The sequence below is a fragment of the Corvus moneduloides genome, chromosome 1 (genome assembly GCF_009650955.1).
Source record: "Corvus moneduloides isolate bCorMon1 chromosome 1, bCorMon1.pri, whole genome shotgun sequence".
NCBI lineage: Eukaryota > Metazoa > Chordata > Aves > Passeriformes > Corvidae > Corvus > Corvus moneduloides.
The window spans coordinates 108363417-108379157 of NC_045476.1; the positions used below are offsets into that span (position 1 = coordinate 108363417).

The window sequence follows — 15741 nt, forward strand, 5'->3', positions numbered from 1 at the left end:
GAGTACTTTCAGAGCAGTTTTGTACAGAACAAACTCATTTAATCTTGAAAGTACCATGAAGTGACACTACGTATCAGCAAGCAGGAAAAACAAGAACATTGTGGGATTTTACCATGTAAACTACACCATGAATACCACTAAGGTAGATTTACACTGCAGGCTTGAGCACAGCACAGAGGTTCTCAAACTGACTCAGGTATTCTTTGCTCTGCATGCAATGTAGACATACCCTCTATGTGTGAATAGATCTCGTTATGAATTAACTGAGCTCTGCAGAACAGTATTTAGGCCCTCATTCTGCATTAGCGAAGTCAACAGTCATTCTTCCATCAACTTCAGGAAGTGCAGGGTCAGGCTCATAATCACAAGCATACTTCTACTAACAAAACATTTGTTTCTAGCAAAGTTGTGTCAGTTCAAACACAGGTTTTGAGAGCATGCAGATTGCTTACAAATGCTTAAAAAGACTGGTTCAGAATCTTTCTTATATATACACACACAAGTCCATCTGTCACAGACAGGCAATGTAATTCTGAATCATGAGCTTGCTCTAGTTTTTGGTAGTGTCCTGCACACGTCTGATAATTAAAAAATAAAAAATAAAAAAATAGTTGCCACAATGGATTTCTGATCATTCCAACTTGCACATGGATATGATCTCTTCTTGCTGCATCCAGCACGTGAAGTTTTACGGTTGCTTCTCAAATGCAAATACCAAGTAAATACCTAAAAAAGAAAATGGGAGTATTTAAAGTTTCAGCTTTCTTGGTGACTCAATTAAATTTTCAAAATGTAACCAGTTTGATATTATGCCCAAACAACCTGTTAGCAGATTATTGAAATTACAAAGATCTTGTGATTTTCCAGTGAGAAACTCTAGCATTCTACTCCAGCATAGTTTTACATGTTTTCAGAAATGTGAATGAAATTCATAAATTACTGTGCCATTCTACACATAATGAACATTCACTAGTGCATAAAAAGCCACATGCAAGTTAAGTTTAAAGACTCCTTCACACATGCAGTAATGGACAATCACGGTTGAAATTATTAACTTCATTTTTAATTGAAAAGTGAATGAACTCATGATACATATTACCAATTTTGCTCTTTTAAATTCTGATGGACAAAGAAGAAATTACAGCATTTTTTCAGTCCAGAACAGTTCTATTAATGGATACTCATACAGTCCACACAGCACCCTTGGAAAACTCTTAGCTGATACCATCAATACCAGATGTTCCTGTGCTCCATACCAGACAGGTATGTTAAACCAGTTACTTGAAATCATGGGTCTAATTAAACATTTATGGATTTCCACTTGAATTCAATGTTTATTTTAATGAATGAGGTGCATAGCTACTTGCAAATTTTTCAAGACAAGCTTATCAGACATTCCTCAGCAACAATGCAAAGTTCCATGTAAGGAACAAGCTGTGATTAGCCTCTTATCAGAAGCTCAATTCTGCAAATGTTTCTGGAAAAATAGACTACTTTGGAAACACAGTAACCACTGAATTTTTAAAGGTATAAAGCTTTTTTTAGGTATAAAAAGGTATAAAATGGTATAAAAAGCCCCTCTCAGATAATTGAGATAATACTTCTAGATTGCTGGAATTGATGTCTACATTATAATTCATACATTCAAAAATTAGATCATAATTTAAGAAAGCAGAGTGAAGATGTTTCTCACCTGTGAAGTAAACAGCATTTTTTGTTTTTAAACTACTAACACAACCAGGATAATGGCCTGCAAAAATGCAAATCCTGCTTGGCTGCACTTAGGCTAATCTACACACAGACATCTGAATTACACAAAAAAAAACAACATCTTATTATATTCAAAATTTGGATTTGCTTCCATGACTAACAGGCTATTTTATACACTTTCCAAAGCAGTCATTCAGGCAATATGTTTTCAAAACCATTACTTACTTGTTGCTTCCCATTCAGATTTACTCAAGGTTCCCTAGAAGGGGACAAAAAAACCCACAGTTTCAACAAAAATAAGGAAACAGTAAAACACTGATTTAACTCCATCTTTCACTGACCAACATCTAACCACCCACACCAACTGGCTATTTAGGGGCAAGAAAGCATTACTTTAAACCACAGATACTTATAACTTCACTATGATGGTAGGGAATTGGAAGACCCAGATGATGGAACGCACCTAAATTAAACAGGTACAGAAGAATGGGCCAACAGTCTCTAGGTGTGGATGCCTCTGCAATGCAGAGCATGCCTGGGTCCATCAGCACAGCTCAGTGTGACCTGACCTGGCTCCAGCCACTGCTCAGATCCAGATGCCCAACACTTGTGCAGAAGTCACGAAAAGGCGCCATAGTAAAGAAAAGGCCCTACACCATTGTGCTGCCACATTCCTCAGGAACACTGCCTGCCTCCACCCAGCAACACCCCACAGCCCACAGAAACTCTATTTGCAAGAGACTAATTCTCAGCCTCACTCACATATTCTGGAAAAACAGCCTGCTTTCCAGCCTAGGAAACTCCCAGCTCAGGTGATCAGATGAAACCAGGGCAAGGAAAAAGCTGTTGCCATCTACCCCACCAATTAAGAAACATAAGGCAACAACAACAAGCTGATTTTCTGCTCTGCCCACTCCATCCCCTTCCAAGGAGTCCTCACTGGGGCCATGATTTAGTCCATATGCTACCCACTGACCAAACCTGACCAAATGGTTCACCTTTTAAAACAGCACTTGGCAACAGAGGTCTGACTTGGCCATTCTCATCTTCTTATGTCTACTTCTTAAAACAAGCATCTTTCTTTTAAAATTTTTAGATCTCAAATGTGGAGAGCAGGTTTCTTTTCCCTCTTGATTTATATATACAGTAAGAGGACTACACCTTCAAGAATTCAGAATGTGAACAGTAGATGAATCAGTGATTAAAAGAAAAACCAAAACAACAAAACCTAGTGGAAAAACTTCAAGCTGACCACCCTCATGCTGTACTGATGAAAATGAAAAGAATGATTTCGAATATATACTGTGTTATGAAGAAAGCTTTGAACTCTTCCATCAGAGGATTGGAAGTAACACTTTAAATCAGCAGTGTGAAGATTCAGAAACATAAGATTCCTCAAATTAAGAATAGGTAGAAAGAACAGCTGTCAAGTAAGATGGAAAAAATATCCTTTCCCTTCTGCATTATTACACATTTCTTAACAGCTACCAAATTAAGTGAATTCAGTTCTTTGAGTATGGGATATAGATTAGATGAACCCCTCAGCCCTGCAGCTCTACAATTTTTCACATGCAAAGAGAGACTCATACCAACTTCAGCTGAAATGAAGAAGGCACAACAGTTGGAAATATCAGGACCTCAATTTTAAGACACCATTTGCTCTAGTGAAGTATGAAGGAACTTACCAGTGGTAACTTTGCCTTGCCATCTTTGATAAACTCTTTTGCGTGCTCATAATCATCGGGTTTATCAGAAACAAGCCTGGAATCACCAAGCGTAGAATATGGCTGGAGAACATAGAAAAAAAATCATTGAGTAGTGAGACACATGAATCACATCAAGTAAAGGGTTTGCCACAACACAGTCCAGGACAGAAGTCAGTAATTCTTAAGAGGATTTTAAATTTAGGTCTCTCCTTTACAGCACCCTCAGGAACAGGTTTGATGTTCCCTACATACCAGAAAATCTGACACCCCAGATTTATAAATTTTTATCCTTATGTCTCTAAAGCAGGGGAAACAGAATAACTATAAGCACTCTCCTTCATGTACAGCTCATTATGAGCATTACACAGATATACCTTCTTTTAGAACAGCAACCAAACAAACCAGTATCTCTTCAGCAGAAGTACTAAAAAATGGGCAACTACAGTTTCAAGACGAACAATTACAATGCTTCAATAGCACACGAGCTGTAACACAAGTATGCAGTAGATTCTTCAAAACTAAGATATACTAATTAAGAATCCCAGTTACTAATGATCTGTATGTAACAATTCAGTCCTCAGTTGTTAAGTGGCCACTACCTTAGGACAACCCTCACTTTCCTAAGAAGGAAGATGGTAAGTCAAAGGCTGTGTCTCTGTGCTACTGCCAGTGTGAGCCCATACACAGCACCATCACTTTTGGAGTCAACAAGGGCAGTCAAATTGCAGCCCACGTGACTCAGCTGAGTAAGTCACAGATACTTGACTTGGTTAAGTGCTGAAGAATTCTACTGTTTGAGGGAGGAGGGAGGCACAGAGAACTTCGAGTAAAACCAAAGCCTCAGAGGTGGCATGGAAAAGCTTCTCTGAAGCTGCTAAAGTTATCCAGGGCAAGAGCCTGAGGATAAAAAAAAATGTAAAAACATTGGGCAAAACCATAAGCTCAGTTACAGTTAAGTGCCATTTTCTTCTACAAACACAGCCTGTCCTTTTATTCCTACAAAGATTCCTTTATGTCTTTTCGCTCAATATTCCTTGTGCAAAGATCCAGCTTTCAGTCTCTCTGCTGAGGAAGAAATAGATTACAGTCACCACTATCTGACACTTGGCATGATTCTTGGGCTCCTGTTTCCTACTTCACAAGAATGAAAACTTGCCTCAAAATTGAAATATTATCTTCAAAACTTGAATCATCTATTGGGTGGGACCTGTGCTGAACGAAGGGAAGAGTGTGAGGAGGAAGGAGAGGCAAAGTGTTACAGACTGCCCACAGTCCCCATTCCCCTGCAGAGGAAGGGAGAGGAGGTCAGGAGTGAACGAGCGAAGCTGAGCCTGGGAACAAGCAGTGGATGGGACAAAGATGTTTTTAGGTTTGCATGCATTTCTCATCTTTCTGCTACTTTTTTTTCAATAAATTAAATTAACCTTCTCCAGGTTCGGTCTGTTTTGTCTGTGACAGTAATTGCTAAGCAATCTCCTTGAATTTATCTTGACCCACAAGTTTTTTTTCCTATTTTCTCCCCCCATCTTGTTGGGAAGAGGGAACAAGAGAGCAGGTCAGTGGGTGTCTGGCAGCCAGTCACGGTCAACAAACCAGAGTCACACTTTCAGCCCCGGGAACTAAGTATTTTCTATTGGTAGCCCTTAATTAATTGCAAAATGTTCACAAAGGGAATTTCAATTATTGCACAAAAATTAACAAGATGTAAAATGCTATTAAACTTAAACAAGGCAACTCCAAATTTACCTCCAAGGCCTGCATTCTCCTTAACAGCATTTTATGCTCCTCGTTCTTGATTTTTTCTTCATAGAATTCCCGAAATGTCATTTTGTAGACTAATTTCATACCATGCTTCTTTGCCATTCTGTCAAAATAATAAGCTTAATTATGGAAGCCGCAAAATTGTTGTAGCTTTATTTTCAAAGGAACAACTTTAAGCCACAGTGACATCTTATGGTCTTCACTAGGATTACACTTTTTTTTTTTCTTAGTAAAGATATTTAGATGAAAAAAGCTGCAGTACCACCACAAACTGCACTTTTTAAAAAAATTAAGACAACAAAAATCTACACAGAAGTCATTTACAAACATTTTAATAGAAAAAGTCTCTTCTCCCAAAACATAGAAGTTCCATGTGAACTTCCAGACAGACTACACTTTTCCCTGCAGTATCTATCATGTCAGATATTACAAATATATTTAGAGAACTTCTTTCTATTGTATTTAGTGCCTTACATCTCAGTTACACTGCAGACATGCAACACTGAAGTTACAGCTGTCAGTGACAGATGCTGTTATTTTTCACAGACAACTACAAATGAAGTTCTTGAACAGGCTCAACAGGAAAGCTTAACACTCTTTAATCATACTGAGCTTGAATAGCAGGAAAATACCCAGTATGGAAACATTTGTCTGTACCTCAGGATACAGCTGGGAAAAGCAAATCTGAGGTCACACAGAGAGAACAGCAAAATGTATGCTTACAGGTGAAGACCATTTAGAGGAAAAAAAAAATTAGACATAGCAAAAATCCTATGAACATCTAAAGAAAGGTGGAGAAGACAAGAAAGAGGTACTATGCTGAAGAAGATATGCAACAAAGCTTGCTGAAAGACTAGAAAAGGGGTAGAAAGAAACCCCTCAAAAAGTTACAATTAGAGAAGAAAAAGCTGACAGTTCTAAAGGTTTGCTGACAGATCCAACATATCAGATACAGACGTTCTCTTGTGAGAGAACAGCTTCTGATCAGAGCACCTTCAACAGAGTCCAATGGACAGATTATAGCTGTGGATGGAAATGCAAGAAACCTCTGTATTTGAAGCAACAACAAAAATTCAGAACTGAAAAATACAGTAAGAAAGACAAAACGTAATTTTCTGCAAGCATTATGCAATGACACATAAACCAAACAAACGTTTATTATATTCCACAGCTTTCATTGTATCGTGAATTTAGAAGTTAACTTACTCTTCCAGTAATGGAAAGTAAACCAAAAACTCAGGGACGTCAACCACTTCTTCCAAGTGGAAATCATACTTGCAGCCAAATAAGGGATAGTCTCCCTTCTTTTCAAATTTTACGTTGTACACATCATTCCCAAATGAATTTGTTTCTGAAGCTTCGAGTCTCTTTCTATAAAATGAGATATAAACAAACATTTATTGACCAGTATTTAACAGGCAGAGAAAACTACACATAAGAGGCCTGAAAGTGTTTCTCCCAGTAATACTCAGTGATTTCTCTGGTTTCCCACTTCCCTTATCTAATACAGCAATGAAACAATGAAATGAAGCAGCATACTGGATTTTAACAGTTTATCACTCCTATACAACATACCAAGGACTAAATGGACCTAGAAGATGAACTTTTAGTCCAGACACATGGACAATCTACATTGACAAAACAGGCTTCTTGAGGAAACAGCCACAAAACTCTGACAGTTTTTCCCCAGGCTGTGGCCATTTTGCCACTATTTAAGTCATGACAGAGGGCTGAAGTATATGAAGATCTATATACCAGAAGAGCCATGAGGACAAGAGACAAGGGTTAGTATTGATTTACCTGTTTGAGTCAAGTTCATGAGTGAGATTTTTTTTGACTAGAATCCAAAACTGTTGCAAAAAATTTGCTTTTGTTTGCACAAACATATTGGAGCACTGCAAGAACATCTACCACTTAACAATGCTCCACAGACTTTTGGAAGACTAATAGGACATAAAAGTACTTACACAAGTTCAAAGCTATTTGGAGTTGTGCCAATGAAATAACCTCCAGGAGAGAGGTTCCCACAAGCATTTTTAAGCATCATGTCAGCCTGCTCATATGTCTCAAATGAATAGTGGTAAACAAATTGACAACTGCAAATGTCAAAGCGCGTGTCTGGATCGCTGTACTTGGAAGACAAGAGATCCTGCAACAGATAAAAAGAAACAAAAACTACAGAAACAAGCACGATTCACTTAAATCTTCTAACAAATGCACTACTTCCATAATTCTTTGAATTCTCTGAAGTTTCTCCTTTCAGCCCCCGCTCCTTTGCAAGTTCAACAAAGACAAGATGAAAAAGGTAAGAGTATGAAAAAACTGTCTCCTACACAGAAAACCATACACAACATTTAGAAACAAAAAGAATACACACACTTTTCAAAGTTCTAATGTCCTCAAATTCTTTTCAGTAACACTGCTACACTTGAAAGACTGAAACCCAAGGTTAGTTAACTTAATAGTTTCCAGAAGTAATTTATTGCTGAGGTTTTATAACTGGCCACAGCTTAGCCAGAAAAAAATACTGTAGAAAAATGAATTTCGGTTTACTAAATCTCTGTAACGAAAACTTACCCATTAAACATGCACTTGAGAGAAGGGGTTGTTTTAAATATGGTAGTTTTCCCTGCCCAACGAGTTTGTATTTGTCTGTATTCTCACCTGTGTTCATCTCCAATGTACTCCTCCCCATCCCAGACCAACTAACTAAAATCTGAAGAACTTGGAGCCCTTGAAATTTGTCAGGTTAAAGCTTGCTTTGACCCTGTACTCAGCAGACATAGAGAAAGACATAGAAAAATGAGAAACAGAGGTGGGCAGAATTAGACAAGCTGTGAGAATCAGATTTTGCTGGATATACAACATTCATGATACAGATCCAAAGTCAGGGAAATTAACTTTTGTGTGCAAGGATAGACAGAACAAAGCACGCAACAGAAAATATGGATGTAATTGCTGTAATAGCAACAAGAAAATCATCCCCTTCTTTCCTGGCCAAGTCTCTCTTCTCTCTATCCCCCGACTGTAAGCTTGAGTTGAGAGAGAGGCTGTGAACCTGCAACAGACTATTTCTCCGAAGAAGGAAAGGCAACCAAGAATTCAAGCAAACAACCTTTTATGCAAGGCTGAGAACAGGTTCAGCTTATCCACAGATACGAGGATATGAGGTTCTGTCTCTCAGCCTCCATCAGCAGGGAACTCTCAGCCTGCCCTTCTAGGAAGCAAAAGCAGTTCTGGTTACAAGACTGTCTCCTAAGCCTCAGCCATGCATTCACCACTGCCTCCAGAGAGTTTAAGAAACCGGCTCTACCACACAAGTTTTAAAGGTACAAATTACAGTAACCAAAATGCCACTAGAAAGAAAAAATTGTAAATAAAGTGTACAAGTCAAACCAGAAAACATTCCTTATTTATTCCAGCATTCACCGAGACAGTTTTCCACACCTCATGCTGTCTCACAGAACTCCAAAATTAAACAATCATTCCGTTCCCCTTGTCAAGTAAAAGCCAGTGAAAGCACCAGATTTATTATCTGGAAAAGACATTCAGGCTTCAGGAATGCTACACTATACAACAGCAGCAAAACGCACCTTCTGCTAATCCCTATGGCTGATTCTCCTGGTAGTACAATAATCCAACCTTAGAAATACATATACCCCAAATGTTACAGCACTACCATAAAGGATGTTAAATCTCCAAAATATTGCAAAGCATAGCAACTGTACCTTGCTACTATCTGCTTGTATGAATTCTGCATCAAAAATACGTTCATTATACCGACATCGGGATTTCATTTCTTCATAGCGGTGCTTGCACTGCTGCACAGAAATGTCAGCAATGTCTAGATATGGAAACACAATAAAAATAATAAATAAAATTTTTAGAAGTGTGAAAACTGCTCCCCAGACAAGAAAACTGAAACGAGTACTGGAACACAGAAGGTACAACATGGCAGGATAAAAAACTGATCTTCCGTTCCGTTAAAACAACGCGGCTCCCTGGGATTCTTCATATTCTTAAAAATATAAAAGATGTTGAAATGCAATTATTTCTGATATGTCACATCATGGGAATTTTTTTTAGATTCTAAGACTGTTTCTTTCTCAGTCATCAAGTTTCTGACAATATGAAATAAATTTACCTGAGAGCTTTGTAAGTAAATGAATTAAGTGTATTTGAATACTACCCACTGAATAATGCAAGAAAGAACTGTAAAATGTGAAGTACCCAAAATAATTCCCTCTGAAAGAATTTTAGTATTTAATTAAATTTAGAGTTAAGTAATACTTCCTCTGATTATCCTTGGGATACTTTTTGAGAAAAGGGAAGATGTATCTTCCTCCCAACATCTACGCCAATTATTCAAATGAGATTTTTTTCACCAGACTTCAGCTCTTCCCCCTTTCTGAGTATAAAAATCTTTAGTTGATTGTAACACCCAAGACCATTTTTTGTCACGACATTGGGGTGTTTATTTGGTTTTTTAAATGCAACTCTTCTGTATGTGCTTCAGAACAATTAAAAATACTACAAGCGACTAGATGTGGGAGAAAAGACTTAAAATACAAAACGTCAGTCTTTTCCCCAGGGCCACATTTTGCCTAAGGCAACCTGTGGCAATGGTGGTTTTCTTTAGCGATATCAGTTTTTATTTAGGAGTTGAACTGAAAGCTAAATACACAGAAAACCAGTGATTCTTATATTTCTGCTGGCAATCAAGTTGTATCTTCAGTTAAAAGACAAAATACAATTTTTTGCACAAAAGGTGTTCATTACATTCTTTGACTTAGTGGAAAAAAAGAAATAATAAAATACTGGAGATGTGCTTGGTTTCCCATAAAAACTGATGTACTTTCCCTAGAAAGTTATCATGTCTTCTTACCAGTACAGACGAGTTTTTTAATTCTGCCTTTTTTCCATTTCAGTAAGTCTCCACCTTTTCCACATCCTAGATCCAGAACAGTTATATCACTCTTCTTCTGTCGTACCCGGTCTATAAATTCACCTAGAAAAATAAAAACAGGGAGCATATATACACATCTCTGCATTTCACTTGCATTGCACATAAAAGCCTAAAGAACCAAAAAGGTTTGGAATTTAAAAACACCTCAGACCTTACTTTGCCTATAAGTTTTCTTAATATTACAAACTTAAATCTCTTTTTTTTTTTCCTAGAAGGATAAAAGGAACCACAAACTTTTAAAACTGCATGTAACTTGACTGAAGCTCTGAACTGTTTCCCTGGCTAAGGCAAAACTGCACATGGCGAAACAACCACCCTGTACATGAGGAGGGAAACAGGGTTCCCTTTCATTTGCATGATAATGAAGGCAGAAGTTATTTGAAAGTATGAGAAAGCCTTTTCCAGAACGTAAAACCCAATTAAATGCATCAGCCACAACATCTCCTCCCCGTCACCTTACAAAAATGCATAATGTTTTCCACTCACTCTCCCAGGCCTTGCAGTAACAGTAGCTACTCCTTTGCTGTCTTTCTACCCTACATACACCAAGTACATTTTTTCTTCTCTCTCCACCCTGTCTAGATTCTCTCTGCTCTGACTGACGTTGGCATATTATGTAAAACATATCAGCATGCTAGCAACTTTTCTTCACAGTAGGTGACATGAAATATGTTTTGATACAACTGCTATAAAGCCACACTGCTGAAATTCTTTATGACAGAAAGGCTTCAACACAGGCTTCAGGAACAGCTTTATAGAAATCTAAATATTGCTTTTAACTGCTCTGATACAACACAACAAAAAGCAGCATGCTAACACAAATGGTGCCAACATCTCCTGGCACAGATCCCTCTTCATGAACCTGTGGGGCTGTGCTGATGATTCTTTTCTTTGTTGGCAGATATCTGATGGTTTTGTTTCCTCAGTTTGGAATTAATTTGTGGAACAACAGACTTCGCCTTTTAATAAAAACCTGCTGATGCTTAAAGAACTACATCCTTTAGCTTTCCATCTTTTAAACTGCTGACTACGAGTAATATAGAAAAAATTTATGTGTTCAAGCTTCCTGCAGAATTGCTTAACCAGGATCTGAGCACAGACTGCTTTGGGAAAATGCCTAAGAAATTATTTGAGATAGATTGAGCTGTTCTTGTTTGAATCTAAGAACACTTAGATTCTTTATGATTTAAAGCTGTATTTTTCTCTTTAAAAATGTCATGGAGAACAGTTTCCAGTATGAACTTTTTAAGTCAGCTGATCTTTAAAACATAAGCATATGCTTGGCACTCCAACAATACAAAACACTGGTGCAGAGATTTGAATTAAATATAAACGTAAGACATTTTATTGCCGTTGAAAAACTTACTATGTATTATGAGATGAAGTGTCACATGCAACATGAAAAAACAGAAAAGTACCTTTTGATACAAAAACTATTTACATTTTAATCATGTCTGAGCAATCAGTTAAGGAAGCTTACCAATGAGGACACTCTTTGTCCAATTATTAAAGTTTCGGAGGTAGAATATGCGAGACTGGCTACGTTTGTCCAAGCCAACTTCTTGAAGTTCATTATAATGTGCAGCTACTGCTTGCCCATGGCCAATCACACGCTGCAGGAAGGAAATCACACCACAGAAGGAACAGACTCAAACAGGGAATTCTTTTTATTACTTGTTCATTTAATCAAAAGACACATGTGGTCACTTCAAGGATTTAAGAAAGCAAACAAGCAGTACTATGAAGAGCACCATCATTATAAAGAGATTTCCCATATCTATCCTGATACTGATGTCAGTACTTCAATTATTAGATCAACACTCACAAATTTAATCCCCTTTGAAGTTGATTCAAGCAATTTTTGGATGACAGATATTGCCCAGCATCTTTCCTTCAGAGAAATACTTAACATTCAGTTCTTTAATACTCTCACCACTCTCAAAGAACACATTTCATTTCTCTTAAGCTTAGGACAGAAGAAGAGGATGTTCCTTCTCAAGGAACTTTCAGCCTCTTCAAGGAGCCTGTTTCAGAAATTCAGTGTTTTCATCTGACAGAAGTGTATAAACTGCCAATTTAACCAAAATGCCAACTGGCTGATGTCACATAAAGGCCCAAGTGGACAACCCCACTGCCAGAGCTTTAAACAGACCATGGTAAAGGAATGAGAGAAATCATTTGACAACATATTCTATCTAATGCTTAAGAGTTAGCTGTAGAAATGTCTCTGATTTAGCCTTAACTCAAAATACTCCAAGAGATTTCTCTGCAGCCTTAGCTTTAAGTACTACAAGACATTTCTGTCCCCTGTTACACAGAGAAGCAGTCTAGATCCAGATATTATGCTCCCAACATTTCTTCACCTTGGAAATAATCTTCAACTATGTACATGAAGTGAAAATAAATTGTAAATAAAATCCAAAGTAACAGGACACAGACAAGCAACATGAATTCTGTGAGGTACAGAAGTACTTGAAATAACAGTACTAACCAGAATTAAGCCATTAAAAGCATTCCCAGCAGTTCACTACAGAAGTCAATATCCCTGCATCTCACTATTCAAATAGCAGTTCCTCAAGGGAAAAAAAGGTTTGGCTGATACATGTGAATATGTGAATTCTTCAGTGTTTCATATAATTTTGGTAACATTCAGAATGAACACAGACTTACTTGTATGAAATCTCTATAACCTCATCATCTGTTTATCACCACCCTGGACTGACTGATACTAACAAATATTTTGACCACTTCTATTCTTTTTCAGGGTAAGCACAGATGGCTCTCTGAATGGCCACTGAAGGTGACAGAAGCTAGAACAGCTGACTCAGGCAAGTGTGGGGGACATACTCATACAAACCATTAACACATCTCAGCTGCAAAAAGCCATCAGCAACAACATCTAGAGGCTCGCAGCTATGTTCCATCACCTCTCTACACCCTTAAGCTACACGAACCCAGTGTGGTTCTTGTTCATCTAAGCCTTACCCCACCTTATTAAAAAGAGGAAAGGGTTAATAGTGTTTCTACCACAACAAAGGGAACCCTTTATTTTGCCAGACTGCTAAGCCATATATTAACATCCTGGGACAATTCTGGGCAGATAAAGAAAACATTAGGTCAAAGATATTTTCAAATTATACTTAAACATCTGCAGAAGGATAAACTAGACCGGTATTAAAGCATTAGTTTCTACAAGCTCATACATAATAAAGGACAGCACCATGTAAAACATTACCCTTTTCACCCTCCCAGGTGGACATATAAGAGGACATATATTTTCTGCTACTACTGTAGTCTTAAAAAAAAAACAACCACCTGTAAGTCTTTCACTACTTCACTTTGCCAACAAATCATACTGAAATTCTATCACAGAGGATGCAGTCTGTAGAGTTTTGTAAACTATACAATACCTTACCAAGGAAATGAAAGGACAAAATTACCTTATGGAAGAACTTCCCAAGCACAGGTAACTACACTAACACACAGATAAACAACATACATGAGACCTGAGTTCAAGATATGGGATTTGGACTAATGCCAGTAAACCTTACACTACACTACCAGATTGCTACCACATGGATGATGGAACAACAGTCTTAGAATTGGACTAACCATGTGCTGAGATTATCATTTTAATTACCAGTCCTCTTTCTCCTCTGTGAAGCCCAATATCACTTGTGCACCTGTTATTTCCCTAGGAAATATTTTGATATTTGGTGTTTTGTGCTGGCTCACACATGTCTAACATAAATATTTTCAATCTTTTCTTGAGCTGAGGCTTCGAAACAAGGATTTGAAAATGGCTCAAAATAAATGATACTCACTACTTTCTTAGAAGGTTCATCTTCAGAATCTAAATTCCTCCTCTGTGCTCTGCCATCCCGATCACCACTATCAACCTCTTTTTCATTTTCAGTGGACTGCTCTGTACCTGAAGCAGAACTATTGCCTTCACACCCAAGACCTGAAGCTGACTCTAAAGCATGAGGTGTTTTCTCCACTTCTTCATCCAAACTCTTCTCTTCCTCTTCTTCTGTCTTGGTTACATCAGCCATTTTGACTGGTCCACTGATTAGAATGGAAATCTATAGAGGGAAAAGAAACAAACGACCAATGATTTTCAGCGCTGAATTTCATTTACTCGTGGTTATGATCATGACTTTCAAACATAACATTGGCATTTCACCCCAGGCAACATACAGACTTCAAATTTGGCCAGTTATTTAATAAAGACAGCACAATAAAATATGTGGAACTTAAAAGTAATCATTAAATAAGATCAAATTAAGACAAATTGTTACTTTTCATTTTAGTTTTTCCTATGTATCTTTATTGATTCAACTTCGACATGTTACTGTTTTTTAAACTGTAATCTCCCTCTTTCCCTCCCCAAAAAAGGTAACCTACAAATCACTCTATGTTTAGAAACACAGACAGGTTCTCACAAATTAATAAAATTGTTATTTAAACTGATATGCTTTGAAATTGATGTCTTCAAATAAAATATCAAGATGGGTTTTTATGAGCAAGTTTTCTTATCGGTTGTGGATTTTCCAGTTTGCCAAGAATATCCACTATATTTAGAGCTTAACTAATATGTGGAATATTCAGCTGCACCTGCATTTCCACATCTGCACTTCACAAATATCTACACAGGCTGCAGGACGGCAAACTACTGCCACAAAGCTCGTTTGGTCTCCAGCACAACCCAGCTTTCTTTACACCACCAGTGGGAAGCAGGGCATGTACGTTTTAATAAGGCATAGGAGAGGGCAATTTGGCAACTCCTTTTCTGAAACAGTGGCGTAAATCAGCAAAAAAAAAACCACCATACTCAAAAATCATGTTCAAGTCCACCGTGTGCAGGCTCACCTCCCAATGAGGGCCAGATCACATCCACTGAGTGGACCACTACACAGAGACACCAGAGCAGCTTTCCTCAAAACAAATGGCCTCAAAATACGACTTATAAAAATAATTCTTCCGCTACGACGCAGCACCTAACTTGGTTTGCGAAGCAGCAGCAGCAGCCTCTTCCTTACCCTCACCCAGCTATTCCAAGCAGATGTTTTGAACGCCTAAATTGTGAAACGGCACGACTTTCACAACTCGCGATGGCAACCAAGTGCCCAGAGGGAGCTGCAGCTCCTTCAGCCGGAGAGCTCAAAGCGCCTGGAGTGATGGGGGAATGAGCCCGCCGGCCTCGGGACGCGCCCGCCCCCTCCCTCCTTCTTTCCCTCCCTCCCTCCCTCCCTCCCGCCGTGACGCGGCTGGGAGGCCTCAGGGCCTGCTCTCCCGTTAACCGGGCGGCGGCTCCCGTCGCTTCTTTGCGGCCCCCCGGCCCCGTAGCCCAGCGAGGCCGAGGGCCCCGGGCGCCCCCGCCGCCACCGGCCCGTCCGGGGGCAGGGAGGGAGGCAGGGAGGGCGGCCCAGCGCTGATCCGGCCCGGCACTCACCCGGCTCCGCGCTCCGCCATCCCTGTTTGCGGAAGTGACGGACCCCGCAGCGGGCGTCACGTCCTGGGGATGGAGCGGGGGGAAAGAGGGCGGAGGGAAAACACGGCAGCGAGAGCGGGTGGTCTGTTGTGAGGAATACAGGT

At 38.9% G+C, this 15741-nt stretch overlaps 1 protein-coding gene across 1 annotated transcript; it reads right to left on the reverse strand.

The window, feature by feature from the left end:
• Positions 1–385: 385 nt before the first annotated feature.
• RNMT (RNA guanine-7 methyltransferase) lies at positions 386–15692 on the reverse strand. The gene is made up of 11 exons (XM_032121410.1): positions 15599–15692; positions 13968–14228; positions 11624–11756; positions 10063–10185; positions 8906–9021; positions 7145–7326; positions 6384–6548; positions 5163–5280; positions 3396–3497; positions 1936–1969; positions 386–726 (listed from the first exon to the last, which is right to left on the reverse strand). The coding sequence occupies exons 2-11, from the start codon at positions 14196–14198 to the stop codon at positions 689–691; spliced, it is 1242 nt and encodes a 413-aa protein (XP_031977301.1). The 5' UTR covers positions 14199–14228; positions 15599–15692; the 3' UTR covers positions 386–688.
• Positions 15693–15741: the final 49 nt, after the last annotated feature.